The sequence below is a fragment of the Bombyx mori genome, chromosome 12 (assembly GCF_030269925.1).
Source record: "Bombyx mori chromosome 12, ASM3026992v2".
Taxonomy (NCBI): domain Eukaryota; kingdom Metazoa; phylum Arthropoda; class Insecta; order Lepidoptera; family Bombycidae; genus Bombyx; species Bombyx mori.
In genome coordinates this window covers 8,912,298-8,935,409 of record NC_085118.1, presented here as the reverse complement: position 1 = coordinate 8,935,409, position 23,112 = coordinate 8,912,298, and the positions used below count along the sequence as shown (strand labels likewise).

At 39.9% G+C, this 23,112-nt stretch overlaps 3 protein-coding genes and 1 long non-coding RNA gene across 7 annotated transcripts in view; 1 reads left to right on the top strand and 3 right to left on the bottom strand.

Moving 5' to 3' along the window:
- Positions 1-23,112, bottom strand: part of LOC119628328 (uncharacterized) — a 124,451-nt gene that overhangs the window by 9,999 nt on the left and 91,340 nt on the right. For 2 of the 3 annotated variants that reach the window (XM_038014579.2, XM_062671441.1), the window contains exons 4-7: positions 19,983-20,118; positions 13,326-13,459; positions 12,451-12,636; positions 10,922-11,138 (exon numbers count right to left, since the gene is read on the bottom strand). In XM_038014579.2, coding sequence (XP_037870507.1) covers positions 10,922-11,138; positions 12,451-12,636; positions 13,326-13,459; positions 19,983-20,118 — 673 coding nt within the window. Of the gene's footprint in view, positions 1-7,514; positions 7,923-10,921; positions 11,139-12,450; positions 12,637-13,325; positions 13,460-19,982; positions 20,119-23,112 lie in introns of those variants that run through there. The other variant, XM_038014581.2, reaches the window with a different exon arrangement.
- LOC119629284 (uncharacterized) lies at positions 1,138-12,785 on the top strand. Of its 2 annotated transcripts, none has more exons than XM_062671440.1 (2): positions 1,138-11,430; positions 12,482-12,785. In XM_062671440.1, exon 1 carries the CDS (start codon positions 1,513-1,515, stop codon positions 6,697-6,699), a length of 5,187 nt encoding a protein of 1,728 aa, XP_062527424.1. In that variant the 5' UTR covers positions 1,138-1,512; the 3' UTR covers positions 6,700-11,430; positions 12,482-12,785. The 2 variants fall into 2 exon arrangements, with proteins under 2 accessions (XP_062527424.1, XP_062527423.1); XM_062671439.1 differs by having other exon boundaries at positions 12,462-12,785.
- Positions 15,172-16,324, bottom strand: LOC692868 (chymotrypsinogen). The gene has a single exon (NM_001046713.1). It carries the CDS (start codon positions 16,268-16,270, stop codon positions 15,392-15,394), a length of 879 nt encoding a protein of 292 aa, NP_001040178.1. The 5' UTR covers positions 16,271-16,324; the 3' UTR covers positions 15,172-15,391.
- On the bottom strand, positions 16,718-19,969 carry LOC134199845 (uncharacterized). The gene is made up of 2 exons (XR_009974493.1): positions 19,217-19,969; positions 16,718-17,642 (listed from the first exon to the last, which is right to left on the bottom strand). It is a non-coding gene; the product is annotated as an uncharacterized LOC134199845 (long non-coding RNA).

Below are 23,112 nucleotides of genomic sequence, written 5' to 3'. Positions count from 1 at the left end.
ACAAATTTTGTGGAGCTGGTTACGCTTCAGCTTCCTTTTAGACACCAAAGAGCAGTCAGAATCCATTCCGGATTCGTTGGAGATTGTGACAAATGCAACCGCGGGGGGCGCTGTGCCCCCCGGGTCCGGAGGCTCGTTCATATAAATATAAAAAACTTACCCCAACTCGAAGAAAAAAAGAATAAAATACAAAAAAATTTAAATAATAATAAAAATTACAAATATATACAAGTTTTAACTATTCTGATCACTTAATAGATTAAAAAAAAATATTTTTCAACAAATTCAAACAAAAACCGCGCCCGCCAAATTCAAAGGTTTCCCGCGTTTTTCAAACAAGACTTAAACAACAAAAGTGAAGCTTAAAGCTTTCATGAGCAGATTTGGAATGAGCTCCCCTCCACGGTGTTTCCCGAGCGCTATGACATGTCCTTCTTCAAACGAGGCTTGTGGAGAGTATTAAACGGTAGGCAGCGGCTTGGCTCTGCCTCTGGCATTGCTGAAGTCCATGGGCGACGGTAACCACTGACCATCAGACGGGCCGTTGCTCGTTTACCTACAAGGGCAATAAAAAAAAAAAAAAAAGATAATATTATTTTACTTATTTATAACAAGAAGCCACCATACTTTTCAGTCTGAAGGGTGGGATAGCCGTTATATAACACAATTGAGATACTTATTATCTGAAAGTTGATGACGGTACTTAGGATGTGATATTTACTAGCATCGAAAACCGCTTACCACCAGGTGGGCTATGAGCTGGCCTTTCCATCGAGAGAAATGAAAAAGAACGCGTCTAAAATCTAGTTTAAAAAATCGAATGGAGTATTTGAATATACTTGCTATTTGTTTAATTTTTTGTTTATTTTTTTATTGCCTAGATGAGTGGACGAGCTCACAGCCCACCTGGTGTTAAATGGTTACCGGAGCCCATAGTCATCTACATCGTAAATGTCGCCACCTACCTTGAGATATGAGTTCTAAGGTTTCAGTTTTTACATAACAGCGGCTGCCCTATCCTTCTAATCGAAACGAATTACTGCTTCACGGCAGAAATAGGCAGAGTAGTAGTAATTACCTACCCGTGCGGACTCGCAAGACGTTCTACCACCAGTAATTACACAAATTATATTTGTAGCAAACCGACCGGTACGTCACTCTCGCGGCCGTATGCCCGCTCGCTATACATAGTTAGCATCTATGTCAATCTTTTCAACAGTGTATAATCTATGTTCCGGGCGCTTCCGTTTTGAGTGTGAATAGCGTGCGCCCGCGTCTAAATGTAATTATTGTTTAAAATTGAAAATTGTTTGTGATAAAGGAAGATTAAAATTCGAAATTCGATATTGGTGACTAACCCATAGTTTTAAATACCCCTGAGATCTACCCCTCACTATATCTGGCTGCCCAACGTTTCCTAATTTTTTTCTTGCTTGGACTAACAAAATGGCGCGCACGCTTTTGTGAAAATTTTGCTAACTATTGTATGCTGTTGGTGCTTAATTGTAAAGAATGCCTTTAACTAGAAATCAAGATCGCCAGCAACGTCGCGAAGACGACGTTATTCCTGCTGCAGATGCAAATGCCAACGAAAATCACGAGGAGCATGATAGCCCCCATGATCGCCCCCACGCCGAATCACGTAGCAACAATTCTACGTTCAACTTGGATGATGTTTCAGCGTTGATGGCCTCGCTGCAACGTTCGCAGGCCGAAACATTTAAGAACATTATGTCGTACGTGATGGAACAAAGATCGTCGACTCCGGCACCTCCGCCGATGCCCCCAGTGAACGTAGATGGTACCTTGGCGCGTTGCAGAGCTTCTTTCAGCGGTGCACCTGGTGAATCTGTTGAGGCCTTTATAGATGCAATTGAAAGCTATACAGAATGCGTTCAAGTATCTGACGCTAACATCATACGAGGCCTAGCCATGCTTTTGTCTGCTGATGCAGCTACGTGGTGGCTAGGATTAAAGCATCACATCTCCACTTGGAACGAAGCCAAAGAAAATTTAATATATGCATATGGCACCCGCCTTCCACCACATAGAATATATTTGGAAATATTTGCTTCCCCGCAGGATAAAGAAAACACAGACAAGTTTGTTGCTCGTATTCGTGCGCTTATGGCAAAGCTACCGCGGGATGATATTACTGAAAAAGTACAACTTGATATGATATACGGGTTGCTTCATAATAGAATACGCACAAGATTGCGCCGTGAAGAAATCACATCTTTCAATTCATTATTAAACCATGCTCGGAATATAGAAGATTCGATAGAGGAGACTCAATCGAGACCAGTGTCGTCCACTAGTGGTGTGCGTTCGATCCGTGCCCAGCCGGCCCAGGCTGCGAGTCGGCCTGAACCGTGCGCCGCTCGTGTGAGTGCCCCGGCGCCGCGCGCGCGCTTTCCAAACTCCGCCGCGGCCGTCGTGCCCGCCACCGCTGTGCCTGTCGCTGTCGCCCAGCCTGCCGCTGCCACGCCTGTCGCTGCTGTGCCAGGTTCTGCAGAGCAATTCGTGACCACGAAGAAACAGCGTCCAGTGTGCTCCTACTGCAAACGGTTTGGACATGCACGGGAACAGTGCCGTAAGTTAAACAACCGAGGTGAGCAAAGTCAATCTAACTTTTCCGAGGGTGTGCAAAATGACAATAATGCGTTTTATAGTGTTCAGTGTAATGTTAATAATACTAACACAATTAGTTCTAATTTACCTGTTCAGAATGCAATGTATGATGTTAAGCAGCATGACAAAAATAATTTTCTGAGTAATTTTGAATGTCAAAATTTTTGTAACCGGGATGCAAATATTAATTATGCTACCATTAACAGAGGCCCTACTTCCAGAAAATCTTATTTTCATGCCTGTAATGATTCTGTGTCAAAGAATATTAACTGTAATTGCACTAGTAATAATGAGATGCCAACCTTTTGTGATTCTCATGTTTTATATAATCAGGATGTTCGGACAAAGTGTAAAAATTTAAATATTTGTTATAACCAGGGAACTAGACCTAAATGTAAGAACTCAATTTTACCTTATAATCAAATAATTGAACCAAATTGTAATAATTTAAAATTTTCAACTAACCATGACTGTGACACAAAAGGCAGTAAGTGTAATTTTGGAAAAATTAACGAATGTGTGGAAATTGATAATTGTTTGAATTTTAATTATTGTACATGTGAGGGAAGTGTTGTAGCGTCCGTGTACGACCGTGAGAGTGATGATAGGTATTTGCATTTACGGCCTATTTTCAAAATTCAAGTTCTCGGTAAACAGGGTACTGCACTTATAGATACAGCAGCTAAGCATTGTATTGCTGGTCACACACTGTATGCTCTCCTTCTGCATAAGGGTCACCCTCTTACTCCCTCCACTAGGCGAGTCAAACTTGCTGATGGGCATGTTCGGAATATGGATGTATTGACAACCATATTACCAGTGAGGTTAGAACACATAGTGATTAACATTCCATTTATAATCTTCCCTGATTCTAATGATAATGAAACTCTATTAGGTATTGATTTTATTAATGCTGCCAAAGTTATTATTGATTTTCATCGTCATGAATGGTATTTTAGTACTGATGCTAAGGTGCATTATAAATTACTTTTTGAACCTATGTCTCGTGGTGTGTGCACAGCTTCTGCTAACATGCTTCGGGATGATGAAGGCATGCACTTGCAATCAGCTGAGCGCCAAGCATTGTCTGAGTTCCTTATTCGGCATGAAAGTATTTTTACAGCAGGGGGAGGTCCGACAACATTCATAGAACATTGCATAGACACCGGAGATCACCCCCCGATAGCTGTGCCGCCCTATCGCCTTAACCCTTCCAAGAAGGAGACGATGAAGAATGAAATAGAGAAGATGCTGGCAGATGACATCATTGAAGAGTGCGAATCCGCCTGGTGCTCTCCTGCATTGATGATACCGAAGTCCAATGGTAATGTAAGATTCTGCGTGGATTACAGGCGCTTAAATGAAGTAACCAAATCGGATACTTACCCACTCCCACGCATTGATGATCTTCTCCAGAGTACGAAGAAGAATTGTTACATGACCACAATAGACCTTCGTTCTTCATATTGGCAAGTTATGGTCCGAGAAGCAGACAGAGACAAAACAGCTTTTGTCTGCCCCCTAGGCACTTACCGTTTTAAAAGAATGCCGTTCGGCTTGAAGAATGCGCCGGCGACTTTCCAAAGGCTTATTGATCGTCTACGCTCCTGTGCTGCTTTGAAGGATGTTACAGTACTTGCTTATCTAGACGATTTGTTAATTATTTCAGAAGGATTCCAGCAACACCTACAAGACCTGGAAGCTGTTTTTAGACGTCTGTCTGAATTTAAACTTCACGTAAACAGAGAGAAGTGCACTTTTGCCAAAGAAAGGGTCCGTTATCTGGGCCACGTCATCACTCCAGACGGTGTGTCTCCTGACCCTGAGAAGGTCAGTGCTGTCCTTAATATGCTGGAACCATCTAACCTAAAACATTTAAAAACTTTTCTCCAAACATGCTCTTGGTTCAGGAAGTTTATTCCAAACTTTTCAAAGATAGCAGAACCGCTTACTCGACTAACCAAGAAGAATTACACATGGAGCTGGGGACCTGAACAAACACAGGCATTCAAAGAATTGAAGCGTCTGCTGACCACGGCGCCCGTACTTGTTCAAGCGAATTTTAAACAACCCTTAGTACTGCGTACCGATGCGAGCAACTATGCACTTGGCGCAGTTTTAGCTCAAGGGGAAGGCAAGGACGAAAGACCTATCGAGTATGCTAGCCGCCTACTCACCGCAGCGGAGCGCAACTACTCTACTACAGAACGGGAAGCGCTTGCTGTAGTCTGGGCCGTGGAGCGTTTCAGGCCATACCTCGACGGCCAACCAATTATTATAGGCAGTGACCACCAACCCTTGCGTTGGTTGCTTTCTTTAAAGTCTCCTGCTGGTAGGTTGGTCCGTTGGGCGCTTAAACTCCAAGAATTTGACATTAGATTCGAGTACACCCCAGGAAAAGCTAACGTTGTCGCTGACACGTTAAGTAGACCGATCTGTTCCAACGAAACACAAAATAACTGCGGCATCTGTTCTGTCATTTGCGACCTGCCCACCAAGTCACCTACCCAGTTACGTCAAGACCAGTTGACTGATCCGGAAATACAGAAGATCGTCACAGAACTGGAAGGAGTGGATGAACTTGCTGCTAAAAGATGGTCAGAAAGAGGATTTCTAATGGAACAAGGTGTTTTATATCGACTTAATCCGGATTCTGATGCCGAGGCTCCACAATTAGTCATTCCTGCCCATCAAGTGACCGACATTCTCAAAGAGCTTCACGATGCCCCTACCGCTGGACATGCAGGAATTGACCGGACTTACCAACAAGTCTCACGTCTGTTCTACTTCACAGGAATGAGAAGAATCATAACCGACTATGTAAAGGCATGTATCCATTGTCAACGCTATAAGGCTGCTAATACCAAGCCTCCAGGTCTATTGCAGACGCCGGTGATGAACCAGCGCAACGAGGTCTTGGCAGTTGATCTTTTCGGCCCGTTGCCACCTGGAAAACAGGGGGAGCGTTGGATCTTGCTTATAGAAGATACTGCTACGAGGTGGACAGAACTTTTCCCATTGAAGGAAGCTACTGCTGAGGCGTGTGCACATGTCCTCATAGAGGAGTATTTTATGAGATTTGGTCTTCCACGCCGACTAGTTTCTGATAATGGCGTACAATTTATTTCGGCAGTCATGCGTCAATGCATGTCCATCCTGGGGATAAAGCAAAACCTTATCCCTCTCTATCACCCAGAAGCAAACCCCGCCGAACGTAAAAACAGAGATTTTAAGACTTTATTAGCACAACTCGTGGAATGTGACCACACTTCCTGGCCAAACATGTTACCAGTGATTCGATTCGCTCTTAATAACGCTAAATGTCGCACCACAGGTATGTCACCTGCTTACTTGTCATTTGGCAGAGAGATGAGGTCCCCCACAGAAGTCGCCCATGACCTTCGTGCTGTTCTAGACAAAGATAACTTTGTTCCCCAAATAACTCCCTATCTCAGGAAATTTGTTAACTCCTTTTCAGCGGTGCGCGAACGTGTAGAGACGCTTCAAGATAAAGCTAAAGGGTATGCTGATCGTTCGAGACGGCCCATTGAAACATTCAACGAAGGTGACATGGTTCTCATCAAATCACATGTCCTCAGTAAGAGCGCTAATGGCCTTACTTCTAAGTTTGTTCCAAAACGCGATGGTCCGTATCGCATCGTTAAAAAGGTCAGCCCTACTACTTACCACGTCGCGCATGTTGACAAACCTGATGAAGTTTTAGGGAAATATCATGTGAACGATCTCACTCTATACCGTGAGAATCAGAGTGATGCTCTTCCGCGGCCGGTGATGCCTAAAAAGAAACGTGGTCGTCCCCCAAATAATGTTAAAACAGATTCTCGAGTTCCAGGGCATATGACGACACGGCATGCTGAACCATGTGCTGAAGCTCCACGTCTTTCTCCCGCAGCTGGTGGTATGGTTGGTCTTGCGCCTGTCCCTCAGCCCAGTAGTAATGAGATGCTAGTCCAGGAGCGAGGGCGTCCTCCAGGACTAGAGGGGGAGTATGTAGCAAACCGACCGGTACGTCACTCTCGCGGCCGTATGCCCGCTCGCTATACATAGTTAGCATCTATGTCAATCTTTTCAACAGTGTATAATCTATGTTCCGGGCGCTTCCGTTTTGAGTGTGAATAGCGTGCGCCCGCGTCTAAATGTAATTATTGTTTAAAATTGAAAATTGTTTGTGATAAAGGAAGATTAAAATTCGAAATTCGATATTGGTGACTAACCCATAGTTTTAAATACCCCTGAGATCTACCCCTCACTATATATTATAATTTTGCAGGTTTGATTTTTATTACCCGATGTTATTCCTTCACCGTGGAAGTCAATAGTGAACATTTGTTAAGAACGTATTTCATTTCGCTAGATACGAATGCATCGGACGTCTTATCTTTTAGGCCACGACGACTATAAAATTTAATAGAACATAAAAATGAATATAAGAATTTCCTTTCCTCGAGATCAGAATGTTACGACTTGAATTTTTTATTGCGTGTTGCATTCTTTTCAAAGTTTGTAACTCTCTCTAATTCTAAACACTGAGCTGGCAAAATCACTCGGTGTGATAAAACAATTGTAACCTCAAAACTATTATAACGATAAATGACTAAGATAACGATAAATCAGTTTTATCTTATCAATGAAATTTTAAAACACTTTCCGAACAAATTTTTTATTTGTAGATGTTGTAATTCTTCATTTAGTTCACATTCAAGGAACAATGTTTGCTTTGGAGAGGGCCAGATATGTGTTATTTGAATCTATTAATCTATATAATTATCTATATACTGTGGCTCCCTGTCATTTAGATGGTACAGGGTGGCCCATAAGTCCTTTGATATGAAAAAAAATGTATTAAAATAAAACTAATTACATTATGAATTAAATTTTTATTTACATAAAAAGCTTAAAAAACGGGAATTATTTTTTGAAAATAACATCTCCTAAATGTAATCCGTTGCGATCACGGCACTCTTGCAAACGACGTCTAAAATTGTCGATGACTGCGCGGCACGTCACTGCTGAAATGCTTGTCATTTCTCTGCGGATGTTTTCTTTTAGGGCCTCAATTGACCGCGGGTTTGTGTCGTATACTTTAGCCTTAAGGTAGCCCCACAAAAAAAAATCCATCGGGGTCAGATCTGGACTACGTGGAGGCCAGGAAATGTCTCCTCTCTTAGAGATAACTTTGCCAGGAAAAAGTTGACGGATAACGGGCATAGCAGTGTTAGAGGTGTGAGAAGTGGCCCCATCCTGTTGAAACCACGTCCTGGCATTAAAGCCTGAAAAGTTTTGCAATTCTGGTATGAAAAACTCTTCGATCATAGCCACATATCGCTCCGACGTAACAGTAACTGCGCGCCCTCTGCCATCCTCAAAGAAGTAAGGCCCTAGGATACCATGGGCTGACATAGCGGCCCAAACAGTCACTTTCGGACTATGTAAGGGCTTGTGATGCTTAAGTTTTGGATTGATGGGGCTCCAATAGCGGCAATTTTGTTTACTAACATGCCCGTTAAGATGGAAATGAGCCTCGTCAGAGAACATTATGTTATTGAAGGAAGTAAACCGATTCAACATTTCATTCGCATAATTTTGTCTTTGAATACCGTCAGTTTCCTTTAATTCTTGAACCAACTGAATTTTGTAAGGGTGCATATGTAAATCTTTCTTCAAAATCCGTTGTAACGATGTCCTGGATACGTTTAATGCTCTGGCGCGCTTACGAGTTGACTGTGTCGGATTTTCGCGAATAGACTGTGTCACTGTGTCTATGTTTTGTTCCGTACGTGACGTCCTTGGGCGATCCAACCGCGGTTTATCTAACGTCGAACCGGTCTCCTCGAACTTAGCAACCCAGTTCTTAATCGTTTGAAGAGTTGGAGTGTCGTCAAAGTTGTGTAAACCTTTGTGTTCTCGAAATTTACGCCGCGCAACGGTTGCCGAATTGTCGTTTTTATAAAACTCGCGCACACAAAACGCACGGTCCGCTCCGGTAAAACGCTCCATCGCGACTAAATTCCCAAAAACCGAAGTTACTCCCCCCGCTTCCCCTGCACCGCTCACGCGCGCCCTGTTCGTTTTATTCAAATTTTACTTTTCAAAGGACTTATGGGCCACCCTGTACTTCGTCCCGCCCCGGTTCAGCTGCAGCTTCAGCAGAAATTACAAAAAAGCGGAAGTATTCGGGTTTGGGGTCTTCTTATTCTTTTTTGCCTTTCGCGGTTGAGACGATGGGCCCTTGGGGCCCTGAAGCAAAGAAATTTTTTACAGAAATCTCCAAACGCTTGAAGGAGGTTACACATGATGCTAAGGCTGGCTGGTACTTTGCACAGAGAGTGAGTCTGGCTGTCCAACGAGGCAACGTAGCCAGTATCTTGGGGACTGTGCCTCCTTCAAGCGCGTTGGAAGATCTGTTCTACTGTGTGGGTTGAGTTATGTTAAATTATTTTGATTTGACTTTTTTTTTGAATCTATTAATCAGAATTTTACTACAATATATAATTCCATAATCTACGGATGTTAAGGTTTAATGGAAATGATGATATTTTCAACTAGCTTTTGCCCGCGACTCCGTCCGCGTGGAATAGTGAATTTGGCATAACGCTAAATTTTACCCCCACTTCATTTACGTAGAAAGTGAAACAAAATTTGAATTATAGAATGTTAAGGAGCTATTTAAACCCCTATATTGAAACATTCTTTATTGGTGCTCCAATTGTATTGATCTTACCGTGATGTTATATTATAGCCTTCCTCAATAAATGGGTTATCTAATACTGAAAGATTTTTTCAAATCGGACCATTAGTTCCTGAGATTAGCGCGTTCAAACAAACAAACTCTTCAACGGAGAGTCAAATCTGGATCTACCAGAAACTGCCTTCATAGTTTTATATTGCTAAACTTTAAATTGCGTCTGGAACCGCTGCGTTCATCGACAGTGCGTTTCCAGAGGTCTTTTTTTTTGCCACGTACCATCCGGCTATGGAATGAGCTCCCCTCCACGGTGTTTCCTGAGCGCTATGACATGTCCTTCTTTAAAAGAGGCTTGTGGAGAGTATTAAACGGTAGGCAGCGGCTTGGCTCTGCCCCTGGCATTGCTGAAGTCCATGTGCGACGGTAACCACTCACCATCAGGTGGGCCGTATGCTCGTCTGCCTACAAGGGCAATAAAAAAATTTATAAAAAAGTATATTTTAACTAGAACGAGTGGGTGATTGGGCTTGAGGACTCAGCCGAGGAGTTGAAGAAGGAGGTTTGTTAACCACTAGCTGAGCGTCCCTTAATCGGCTATCAGTTCGAGGTCAGCTCGGTGATGTTCCCACCACCAAATTGGCATAATAACTTACTGGGAAGATCCAGCGAGAGGCTTAGCTGGCTGCCGCATCGAACTCTTCGGCGAACATGTCGCACTGTGATTTGGCTGCTGCTAGCGTTAGAACTACTACTTTACTGGTGGTAGGACCTCATGTGAGTCCGCACAGGTAGGTACCACCACCGCGCCTATTTCTGCCGTGAAGCAGTAATGCGTTTCGGCTTGAAGGGTGGGGCAGCCGTTGTAACTATATTGAGACCTTACAACTTATATCTTAGATGGGTGGCGCATTTACGTTGTAAATGTCTATGGGCTCCAGTAACCACTTAACACCAGGTGGGCTGTGAGCTCGTCCACCCATCTAAGCAATAAAAAAAGCAGCATCCATCAGCACTGAGAGTGGATCAGGCGCATTACATGTTACATTGCTGTCGTGAAGTATTATTCTGGCATCGTCTATATACTTACGGATGAGTTCGAGATCTAGAACGTCTTGAAGATCTACATTCGTCGTGTGCCATGTTGCTTTAAAGTCTAATCTACGGAAGCGAGATTGAAGACTTTGGAGGGAGATAAGGTGGGTGCGAGCCGCATGAACGAATATCTCACTTGCATAAGTGATTTGACGTTATGACATGATATTGAAATCTTAATTATAGGTAATAACTTAAGGTAATAATGGCAAACAAGAAAATGCTTTGTATCAAAAATTAATCAGTATAGTTTTTTCTCCTCCCTATGCTGATAGCCTTGAGAGGCTATTTCAGCTTCACCCTAACGTGTAGGTGAGCTCACGAGGCTCAAACCGGAAGTGTTGCTAACACTGGTCCTAGCAAGAGCAGTGCTTCGCAGAATCTACCACCAAATCGGAAACGCGACCCACTGAGAAGATCCGGCGAGAAACTCAGTGGGCTTCAGTGTGGTATTCACCTATTTAAAACAATATAATTTGAAAAGAAACTTACCAATAACAGTGTCATTTCGGACGTCTGCGAACTTATCATCGATGCTGCGGAATTCAGGTATAGTACTGACGCATGTAATTTCAAGCCTTCCCGTTGCCACTAATTGCAGTTCCGATATGGTCACATATAAATCTCGTCGCGAGGGCTTTCGAATTTTGTGCCTGCTGGATGTCGAGTGGAGCATGTTTGTTTCGTCTCGTTCTTTTATTTCGCCAATCTGGAATTCATAGATTTTTTTTAAAATTCTTTAGTCGCATTCCATTTCAATTTGGTGGTCACTGGAAAGGTCGAGGGCAAGCGACCAAGAGGCATGAACCCGACCCGTTGGATGGACCAGATTCGTGCAGTCCTGGATACCACAGTGCACGATGCTCTGCACTCAGCTGCAGATAGGAACAGATGGCGGTGCATTATAAAATACAAAATGTTTCAAGGCCATGACCACGACCCTCAGTAATGAGGAAACCGACGCAAGGAGGAGGAGGAGAGTCGCATTCCAAATTTGTGAAGTATATTTGATGTTTTTTTTTAATTGTACTTGGTAATTATAATTCAAGGATAGATTCTACATACATATTAACTTCTTCACGTAGGCGCTGGGCCGTGCACGTACCAACAAAATGGTTAATTTACATAAAAGTAATTTCCTTTAGCTTAGTCATACAACGGCCGTACATACTTACTGAAAGCGTTTTATTTGCGTGTCGCGTTCCAGAAATAACATAGCACATGCATTGTGTGACATAATAGATAAGAAATTATATTGTATCACTGTTATCTTGTTGAACTTTCTCATACATACAGTTAGTTACTTGTATTTGTGTCAGTATGAAATTGGTATTGATTTGAGAAGCTTAATTTACTGGTGGTAGGACCTCTTGTGAGTCCGCACGGGTAGGTACCACCACCTCGCCTATTTCTGCCATGAAGCAGTAATGCGTTTCGGTTTAAAGTGTAGGGCAGCCGTTGTAACTATACTGAGACCTTAGAACTAATATCTCAAGGTGTGTGGCGCATGTACGTTGTAGATGTCTATGGGTTCCAGTAACCACTTAACACCAGGTGGGCTGTGAGCTCGTCCACACAACTATGCAATAAAAAAAACAAATAAAAAAAAACAATGTTTGAAATAAGTCGCTCTAACCGGATTAATACATATTTAAGTAATTACCTAAATTAATTATGTACATGACCTAAGATTATGCGGTGCAAAGGCATCGGTGGATCAGGGTCCATTTTACCATACAGAAAAATTGAGCGTGTCTGTTTATTCAAAATAGTCAAGTAAAACCAATTTAAGGCCTTACGCAAAACTTCGGCGTTTCCTGATTAAATTTCCGTATCAGGAATTCTGGCAACCTACGTAACTTTCATAAATACGCACAGGAGAGTAAATTAAAATATGGTTCACCATTTCTGAGACCTTTAAAATGTATGTATGTACGTATGTATATGAAGGCTGAGTTTGAAGGTGTTTTTACAATTTTTATTATCACAGAAATAGTTTGTAAATTCAATTATGTGCTTACCTCGTCAACAGGGTTATCCTTGTGATTGCAGCCGGGAGGGCGGGTGGCGATATGTGAAGCATGCGTTAGAGCTACTAATGGAGGTGGTGTACTGTTTGATTCAAAAGTTCGTTGTAACCCGCGACGGCCGCTGCGTTCGCCCATTGGTACCCGAAACTTGTGAGAATGGGCGACAATTCCGTCCATCTGAAACATCATAACTAATATTTCAAAAGATTGCCAACGATACTCAGGTCAAATTTCTTATAACTTCTGTTATTATTTCCTGTTACTGCCCCAACGATACTTTTGAACAAGTTTTATTATTTTATGTCGATTATAATATTTCATAATAATTGTTTTGTTTTTCTTCAATGTTACCCTACTTTGTACTATTTTCGAAATTGAGGTACGATAAAATTGTATTTGAGAATTGCAAGAAAACTGTAAATTAAATTTATTTTTGTCATTGAAAAAAAATTATTTATGAATACGAAGTATTATTATTAAGAATTTTATTTAATATGAATTAATTATTTTATGAATATGAATGATATGATTAGTATTTCAGAATGAGTGAACAATAAAAGACTTAATTGTGTTTTCTGTGATATAATAAGAAAACAATATTTAGAGCCCTTATTATATGTAATCAATCTCTTTTAAAATTAAACAGTAAAGAGTAGGTATAAACTATATAAAACTGAAACCTTTTTTTTCCGAATGACATACTTTACTCCATGACACCGAATGACACTGAAGAAAAATCCTTTTTAAAAACTAAGTAGTTTTAAATAATTAAGGTTTTTCTTTGCATGAATTTAGGAAATATTTTAACAGGTAGAAAGATTGCTTAGACGATGAATCATAAGATTTGATCGTGTTAATTTGATTACCTTCTTCCCATTGATGAACCAGGTTATATGGGGCGCTGGGAGGGCGGGGGCTGTTGTACAGTTAGCTCGTAACGTCTCCCCTGAACTTAGGTAGCGAGTCGGGAAGTCGATACGTGGGTGATGCTTCTGTGGATCTGTTGGGTATTAGAGTAGAGTAGGACGAGAGTAGGTATTAATATAAGAACTAAAAGTTTTTACACCGGATAACAAGATTCTATTAGAAATTAAATTTGCTTGTGGATTTAATTGTGGTTTATTTTTATAATTAGTGTATGTTATATATCCTACATAGTTACGATATACACGATTGTTTAAATCACGCTCTAATAGCAAGCGGATTTAAAAAGTAACACAAGTAACAGTAAGTAAAACATATGATTTTTAACCTCGTAATCTTGGTATATATTAGATCAAAGTATAAAATTATTGCATTGTTACTGGTCGTTTTACGTCTGTAAATTTCAAAATAAAGCGGATATCTTCAAGTTGGTGAAAATTCCGTTGAAAGTTTTCAGTACACAGATACACTCTATTGTAAAAGCGTTGATAAAGCTGATTCTGTTTGCAGTAATAAGAAGAAATAGCATAGTATCATCGTATTCATAGTCATGATAGCCTGGGCATTAGAAGTCATATTTGCGAGTAAGTAGGTATTGCGTATTATTATTTTAAAACAAGTTTTTTCACATACAACTAAATTTTCTTATGTCGAGTTATAAAAATAATCCGCCATTTCTACCAGTGAGTTGATTTCATATTCTACAAAATTCTTAATTCAAACTCTGTTTTTATATTTATTCCAAATTCCTCACCGTTCATAACAAAATATACTTTACGATTTGTTACAATAACATTCTGTTTACAAGAATCAAATCAACAAAAGGTAAAATAGCTGCAAAAAACTACCGGATATTATCATCCATTAGCTAATTTCCTGAAATTGGGGAGGCTGATTGAACTTTTAACCTACTGTTACAATGTTGACATTTTGTCAGTGATTGTGAAAATCAATAGAAAGTTGTTGTGATAAAATTAAATTCACAAAAGTACGAATATGGTTTTAAAATTTGATATGTGATTTTGCCGTTTTTTTGTGACGTACGAACGAGCTCACGGTCCACTTGGTGTTAAGTGGTTACCGGAGCCCATCAATCTCCACCATAAGGTAAGTGCCGCCACCCGTCTTGAGATATGAGTTCTAAGTCTCAGTTCTTCTATAGTGCAACGTCTGCTTTTTCTTCAAGTCGGACCGCATTACTGCCCCGCGGCAGAAATGGTCATAGCGGTACCTACCCGTGCGGGGTCACAAAACGCCCTACCACTTGTAAGTCATGCGACTGCACACACCTTGTAACGTAAGGCTCATGGCTTAATTGTACTGTAAAATGGCTGTCACTCTATCGTTTTCTGACTTAATTTTCTGTTTCTTTAAAAGCGACTATAAACGTTGAAACTATTGGTATACTTTGATTTTCTTCTGAATAATGTTATATATTGTTTTTTTTCTATAATGAACCTATTATCTTTAACATTATTTTCAATTTATCTTCTTGTACAAAAAGTTTTTTGTTTAGATAGATAATATTGGAATTATATTGGTTGAAAATTGGAGGGTATGTGTATTCTTTCTTGGAAATGAAACATCGCAGCCGTAGGCGTGGGGCTAGAGATAGATTTATTTTCTCTTTGCAACAATCCGATTCTTTCGGATCGGGGTTGAAGGACAATGGCCGCCTTGGTGCCACTGGTCGAACGTTCCATTTCATAATACACTGTGGTTTTGATTCAGCGGGTTTTTTCAGAGATGCATGTGGCACTGTGTGCTCAAGTTCGGCTATCCAAGTCCCGTAGCCGAAGACGATGTCGACTGCCATTTCATTGTCAAATGGTTAGACAGGTTTTAGCCATTTTCTTTCCTTGACATTTACCAGTTCGGTCTTGGCGAATATCGGACGGTAGCATTTTAATAAATGGGCCTTTTAGGAAATTTTCAATGAAATCTTATTGCATTGACAAATAAAATAAGCAAGTTTTAGTCGTGTCATCATGAAATTTTTATTTCGCTATTAAAATATCATGTGATGTTGGATCCAGGCCCTGAAGGAAGGTACGCTGGCGAAAACAGACGGGAAACCTAATTCGCAGCCGTCCCTTGCCACGAATGAGCTAACACCAATGAGCCATTCTTTTCCTTGGTGGTTAATAGTTAATGGGCCTCCAGAATCTCCTCGGCAAATACCAACACCGCCAACTCCACTAGTGCAGATGTTAGAATCCAAAACTACATTACCGTAATAGCCACGGCAGGTTTCTAAGGATATAGTTTGTAGAAAAACATTTCTCGCCATCGTGTTTGTCGTAGGATTTATAACATCAGAATATCTTCCATATCCAGCTGCAACGGCCCACATGCCTGCCTTGTCAGTGCTTAGAAGCGAATCAGTGGCTAATGGAATTGGCTGTACCGCATGGTTGAATATTATACGACGGGGTAAGTACAGCATTGCAATGTCATTTGCAAACGTTCTGAAGTCGTATTGATGATGAACTGCAATGGAAGACGCTTGAATCCTTAAGCCACCATGGAACAGGAATGGGGTTCCCAGTACGACAGTGAAACGTACTGCACGATTTCTTCCATCGAACCAGCAATGAGCTGCAGTTAAGATGCTGGCAGGGGTAAGGATCGATCCGCCGCACGCGGCCGGTGATTGCAATTCATTAATATCAATCAGTAGACCTGCCAAATATGGATGGTAATTGATTGGCGCAATAGCTCCCCCAACGATGCGCTGCATAAATATTTGGTGTTGTTCCGCTTGCTTAATCTTTGCAGCCGTTTTAATGCCAACTTTTTCGAGCCATCCTACAAATTCTTCGTTGGCGCTACTTTCACTACTTGTGTAGGTCACAAAGCACAAAATGAAAAACACTAGCGAACGCATCGTTGATGGTTAATAATGTGGGAGCTGTTTCGGTATTTATATTTGTAACATTTTTTCTAATCTATAATTAAATTTTCAACTTAACGATTATTTTGTTAATCTGATACGAATTTTTAATAACCGGTCATAAAAATGCATTAACAAAGTTTTACTAATGAGTGATAAGTAATTTTATTTATGTTGGTTATCATCTACTACGCACCGTAGCTAATCTTTTGGGATTAAAAATCAATTTTATGGATATGCCTGGCTTTTGTTTTCAAAAATCTTATTTTATAACTAGATAGTTTTAAGTAAATAATCCACACCTTATCGATGATTTCAAATGATTGGGAAAAACCATATAATAAACTAAAATATTTTTCTGGAATTTCTTATTCAGGGTAACTTATTTATATGTATACTTAGTCTGGCCATAAATACTGTTACAAAGGAAAACAAAAAAAATTCTATGGCAAATAACATTTATTACTTTTACAGTGTGTTAGTTTAATACATAAATATAAAACAATTTAAAGTATAAAAAGCTTATTCGAAGTGGTCTCCATTGGCTGCAATACAGTCCTTTAAAGGTTGAGGCCAGTTATCAATAGAAGCACGCACTCTTTCCATGGGAAAAATTTTCACTGTCAATAGTACGGATTGTTTTAGGGACTCCAAATTATCATGGCGTATCAACCAAGACTGCGAAACTGCGAAGACCGAGCTTTATGATCTGGCGCCGAGTCTTGCTGGAAGGACCATTCTTGATTATTGAACATGGTGTTCTTAAGGGGCTTCACTACCTTCTCAAGAATGGTATCTTGATACACTTGTGCCGATGTTTTGATACCTTTTTCACAAAATTATGGCTCAGTCACTCCTTCATAGCTAATACCCCACCAAACCATCACTGAAGTCGGATAGTGCCCACGTTGCACTCTGTCGACTAATTGGGAAGCTTTCTTAGAGCTTTGAGCATAAATACGGTCATTTTGTTTGTTAAAATGTTGCTCAATTGTAAAAAATTTCTCATCCGTAAATAAAATTTTTCTATGACCTTCTTTTGCGTACCGCTTTAGTAGTTGTTTCGATTTTACAACCCTATTCTCTTTTAAATTATCAGTTAAGAAATGACCAGTACGTCTCTTATAGGCTGCAAGTCCTAAGTCATCTTTTAAAATACGCGACATGGTTCTAGGTGCTATCTTCATCTCCCGAGATTTTGCTTTCGGACAGGATTTCTTCGAATTCTTTCCCTTACTGCTTTGACCACCGTTTTCGTACGAACACTTCGTGGACGACCAGATCTTTTTCTGTCACAAATAGAGGAGGTCTCATTGCACCTATTAATAGCCCGGTACACAAATTTTCGACGGGAACATGAGAAAACCTAATAAAACAATTACCTATTAAAAGAACCGCAAAGGTCTTTGCCGACATTTTTTGTCGACTCATGTAAACCTAAGATTAACTTAATTTTTAATGAAAGAGAATTCAGCGTATCCGTATTGAGTAATGTAACTATAGTGACGAGACTAGATGCCGAGTTTTATAATAAACTTGACGGTAAGTACATTTTTTTTAGATTATCCGTATCAAACACATCAGTGACTTCCACGGGAAACAAAGTAATTGTTAATCACAGTTTGATTTTTTTTTCAAATTTAATAAACCGCTGCCGGTTAGTTAATTTGCCGGTGCTATGATTTCTGGTAATCCACCATCGGGAATATATTGAATTCATCGGTATATTGTACCACTTTTATATCTTTCTGCCAAGCTGTTATGCGTTCCTGTTATAACAGCAGGATAGTCTTGATACAAAGCGAGGTCTCGAGGTAGGTAGTAGGTAATTCACATTGGGGCGTCGATGACCTCTAGTAATTATTTTTTTACCAAGTCGGCCGTGAGCACGTTGGTACAGTTACAACAAATAAATATATTTTGGCATGATGGACTGATTCTATTATTGAATACCAAAAAGTAAATTCCTGCTGTTTTGAATAGTTTTTGATTGAGATTTTACTCATTTTCACAAATACTATAACTGCAATTCAAACTCAATTTTTATAATGCTATCTGTGGGATTTGCAACCGTCCGAATTTAGCTAAGCCACGAGCTCGTCCGGGCATTTACATGAAAATAGAAATTTGCATATAATTATACCAGGCAAGAATAGAAATCCCCTCCGAATTCTGGCCCCTTAACTGTTTTGGGTCCCCTCTGTATACCAGTTTGAGAACAAGCGAGCCAGATTCAAGACTACTAGTAAGCTTCTTTATCCTATCTACTAGTAAGATTCTCTATTGCGACGAGCGTACGACCAGGAGTCATATGCCCGTACCTCTGACCTAAGCTGATTCTCATTTTTTTGTTTGTTGCAGTTGTAGTTGTTCAAGGACATTAGCAATGCACAGCCAAATGCCATTGCCTACTGTTGAGGACTATCCTCAAACTTAATTCGAAAAACGAAATGTTGTAGCGATCGGAGAGCAGCGGGAGTTCATTCGAGAGTCGAATGGAATGTTTCAAAAATGTCTCTAAAAATACACTGTGGATAAATACTCCTCTTTGTCTTTACTTTATCCCACTAGGTGGGGTTGGCACAGCGAATTTTTCTACTCCATTCTCTTCTATCAGCCGTCATCTCAACACTTACTCCTCTCTCTCTCATATCGTCATTCACATACTTTGTCCATGTCTTTTTCGGTCGACCTCTTCCCCCTCTACCTTGCACTACCATTTTCATACATCTCCTAGTCACATGCATCTCCTCTTTACGCATCCCATGTCCATATCCTGTTAACCGTACTGATTCTGTAAGTACTGGTTCTACCGTACATAGCTCGAACGAGCTGCTGGTATTTCTTTTCCCTTTTCCCTGGCACTCCTTTTATTTTCATGCTCCACCACAAAAACTCACGGAGAATCTTATCGTACACTTTTTCCAAATCAACAAATACCTTCTTGTTTTTTTTATATGCTGTCTTCAACTTCTCTTTCGTAACCAAATCTGGGGAATCTGCGTTCTGACATTTTTTAAAGGTTTTTTCTTTTCTTTACGCGCTTTTTGAACGTTGTTGCTCTACTACCACCAGGTCTATTTATCTTTAATTTTTAATTTTCTTTCCCGATGACATCACACACACGATGACTTTTTGCCACATTCCATATGTACTCAGCCATTTCATTCCAATATTCGTTCACCGTTCGTCCACTCAAAAACAGCAGTGGTAAAAAAGAGATAAAAGGGCTGTCTTGAACAATTTTTAGAGCACTTTCTGTGAAACTTGGGAATGACATAAAACGCAGAGAGAACCGAAGTCTCTTTGTAAATCCAGCGGGGAATCTCGATGTATTGGTAGCGCCGTCTAGGCTGGCATCGGATACCCCGCCGACCAAGTGGCCCCGTGTTAGTGACGGCAATGCTCGCCGGCTCGGTATATACATATTATTATAATGGGAGCAGGGTGACGGGGAAACATACGGTTCACGCGAAACGGGTCACCTTGACTTCGGCTTGCATCGGATGAGTTCTGTTTCATCCAGGCCAAAGTGACAAAATACAACATAATAAATTACCGAAGTAGTGTTTAGTTCACAAGTAAACATTTATAAAATTAAAATTCTTGTTTTAGATTAGTTTCATGTACCTATTTGATAATGTGAATGTCATTTTATAATGTCATGTCTGCATTGTGACAAACAGAAAGAAAAAAAAATACTTACGAAAAACAGTGAGTTGTTTTCCACTGGACGCTTTAGTGTATATAGGGGTGTCAAGTGATACCTCACAAGAGTAGCTTCCGCTTGCGGCAAAGTCCAAATTTTGAAGAATTATTGAGTTTTCCGTCGCTAAAGCAATCTGAAAAAATTTAAATGTGAAATAGCATTAAGTTGGTCACCATAGGTTTTAGTATAAGAAATTTGTAGTATAAAGAAAAATAGAATTCAATTAATTTTCCATTTTTTGATAAATTATGAATTCTTTCTAAACGTTTCTGCTTCTGCTTGTAAGTTATGCTTGGATAAACGATAAAATTAATAACCTGATAACCTAAACATTTTTACAAATCTCACAGAACGAATCGAGTTAGGTAAATATATTTTGCTTACACTGTCGCGAGTTATAAACAATATTCGAATGTTTTTTATAAAATGTATATATTTTTAACTATTTATTTCTAGAAAACGAATAAATAAAATAAATAGAAAAACAATTGTGTGTATTTAAAAAAAACATTACCAACCTATTTTTTTCTTATGTAGGATAACGCAGCTGGCGTTTAAAAAATAAGTCGTAAATAATTTATAATTTTATCTACCACCTTTTTAATTTAAGGGGCTTAAATTATCAGAAATGCAAGTCCAACACATGTTAGGCTGTCGACCGATAAGGTGATTTTCACAAAGGAATTTGTTTTGTTTGTCTATACAATACAATATTTTTTTAAAGTACTATATAGGTAGACGACGAGCTACCGGCCCATCTGATGATATCTTAAGTTACCGGAGCCCATACAAAATGCCATAGAATCAGTTCTTTTCACCTATCTGATGCCACGAGGTTGAAATTTTAAGTAAAAAAATTTGCACCCGGAGAAAATTAAACATGTCTGTATTGAATTTTCACTTTCTAACAATTCTACTTGACTTGTTTGTTGATCGTTAACTTTATTATGATGTGTCTTATAAAAGATCAACTAATCCAAAAGACGCACATTTTCAAAAGAAATAATTTAAATTTATAGGTACTTCACATTTTATTTTGTTTTCGTTGATTTATGGGTAAGGCAGGCCGTTGTAGGTATTGTACCAGTATATGCTATTAAATGCATAGAGTTATATAATATTTATAATATATCTATGTACTCCTGTTCTATTCTATGTTCTACCCTTAATAGTTCTACTCTTAATAGTAAATTTCATTGCACCTACCACTATTCACTCTGCACTACCTTTGGTTGACTGGTAGAGAATGCCTTAGGCATTAAGTCCGCCAATGTAAATTTTACATGAAGTGTAATAAATTAATAAATAAATAGTCGCTTGGCCTCTAGACTTGATGAGTTCCAGCCCCCGGAACAAGGTAGGTTCCGCAAAGGCTACAGGGTACTGTACCACGTAGACCACATCGACACGATGAGACAGGCTATTTAGAAGATTGAAGAATACAATCGTCATCTGTGTCATATAAGTTTCAATTGTTTCATTTGAAAATGTGCGTCTTTTGGATTCCTTGATCTCCTATAAGATACATACATACTTAAGTTAACGATCAAGAAGTCAAGTAGAATTGTTTGAAAGTGACAATTAAATACGGACATTTTTAATTTTCTTCCGGGTGCAAAATATTTTTGATGTTGCTAATTAATGCTACTTCCTGTTTCTTAATTCAAAGAAGACACGTTCAAACCAGAGTAATTAAATTTTCCAAATTATGTTTCAGGTAAAAAGACTTCATGTTTTTAAATTCACTAGCGAAGTGTATACGGGAATTTTAAGACCAGAGGAAAAATATGGCTCGTTTGAGATAATCTTCAGTAGTCATGTTGAGTGTGGTCTAGTTTTAAATCCTCTTGCTACCTATTAATTTACTATGTCAATTTACAAGTCACACGGTAACAAGTCGTCGTCGCCTAAAGGAAAGACGCCCGGTTCAATCGTATCAAGCGAGGCATCGAATCCCGCAGGCAGGTACCAATTTTTCTAATGAAATATGTACTTAACAATTGTTCACGATTGACGTCCACGGTTAAGGAATAACATCGTGTAATAAAAATCCAACCCGCAAAATTATAATTTGGGTAATTACTGGTGGTAGGACATCTTGAGTCCGCACGGATAGGTATCATCACCATGCCTATTTCTACTGTGAAGCAGTAATGCGTTTCGGTTTAAGGGTAGGGCAGCCGTTGTACTGTTAAAACTGAGACTTAGAACTTATGTTTTTTTTTAATTGCTTAGATGGATGGACGAGCTCACAGCCCACCTGGTGTTAAGTGGTTACTGGAGCCCGTAGACATCTACAACGTAAATGCGCCACCCAACTCGAAACATAAGTTCTACGGTCTCAGTATAGCTACAATGGCTACCCCACCCCTTGAACCGAATTTACTGCTTACCGCATTACTGCTTCACGGCGGAAATAGGCGGGGTGGTGGTACCTACCCGTGCGACTCCCAAGAGGTCCTACCACCAGTTTCGAGGTGGGTGGCGGCATTTACGTTGTAGGTGTCTATGGGCTCCGGTAACAATTTAACACTAGGTGGGCCGTGAGCTCGCACACCCTTAACGCAATAAAAATAATAATTAATTTCTGGCGTGAAGTGACCGTAAGATGTGGTATGTCAATTTATTAGAAACTGGTTTTTATGATACGTTGTGTGTATGTATGCTAAGATATGGTTTTATGGATTCATTATGATATTCGGTTACTCTTGGCAGAGCAGTCGTGGTCATATGAGATCCTTGTTTAATATAGCCTTGACAGCAGTTCTCCATAATACGCGAACTGAGGATTGGTGCACGTACTCGTTAAGTGGGGTTTAAATTTAGTTTAGTGGTAAGGGTTTTTACTTGATCAGTCCAGCCGTGGGCAGAACACTAGCCAGATGGTCAGATCTAGTAAGAGAAGCACTTGATGGTAGTCTGTACCATGCAGTTCATGTTACCCATGATCGAGCACAGTGGAAGAACGTCACATGTGGTCGCGATCCTCAGTAGTGAGGGAACGATATAGAAGAGAGTCCAGTGCATAGGGCTTCATCCACGAGGTCTTTTACCGTTGACCCTACCCTGAACAACAAGTTTCTCGATAAACTTTAAATAAATTACAAAGACTTCGTGAACCACAATA

What these genes read in the sequence shown, in the direction of transcription:
- LOC119629284 (XM_062671440.1), top strand. Translation starts at nt 1,513, where the DNA reads ATGCCTTTAACTAGAAATCAAGATCGCCAGCAACGTCGCGAAGACGAC.
- LOC692868 (NM_001046713.1), bottom strand. Translation starts at nt 16,270, where the DNA reads ATGCGTTCGCTAGTGTTTTTCATTTTGTGCTTTGTGACCTACACAAGT.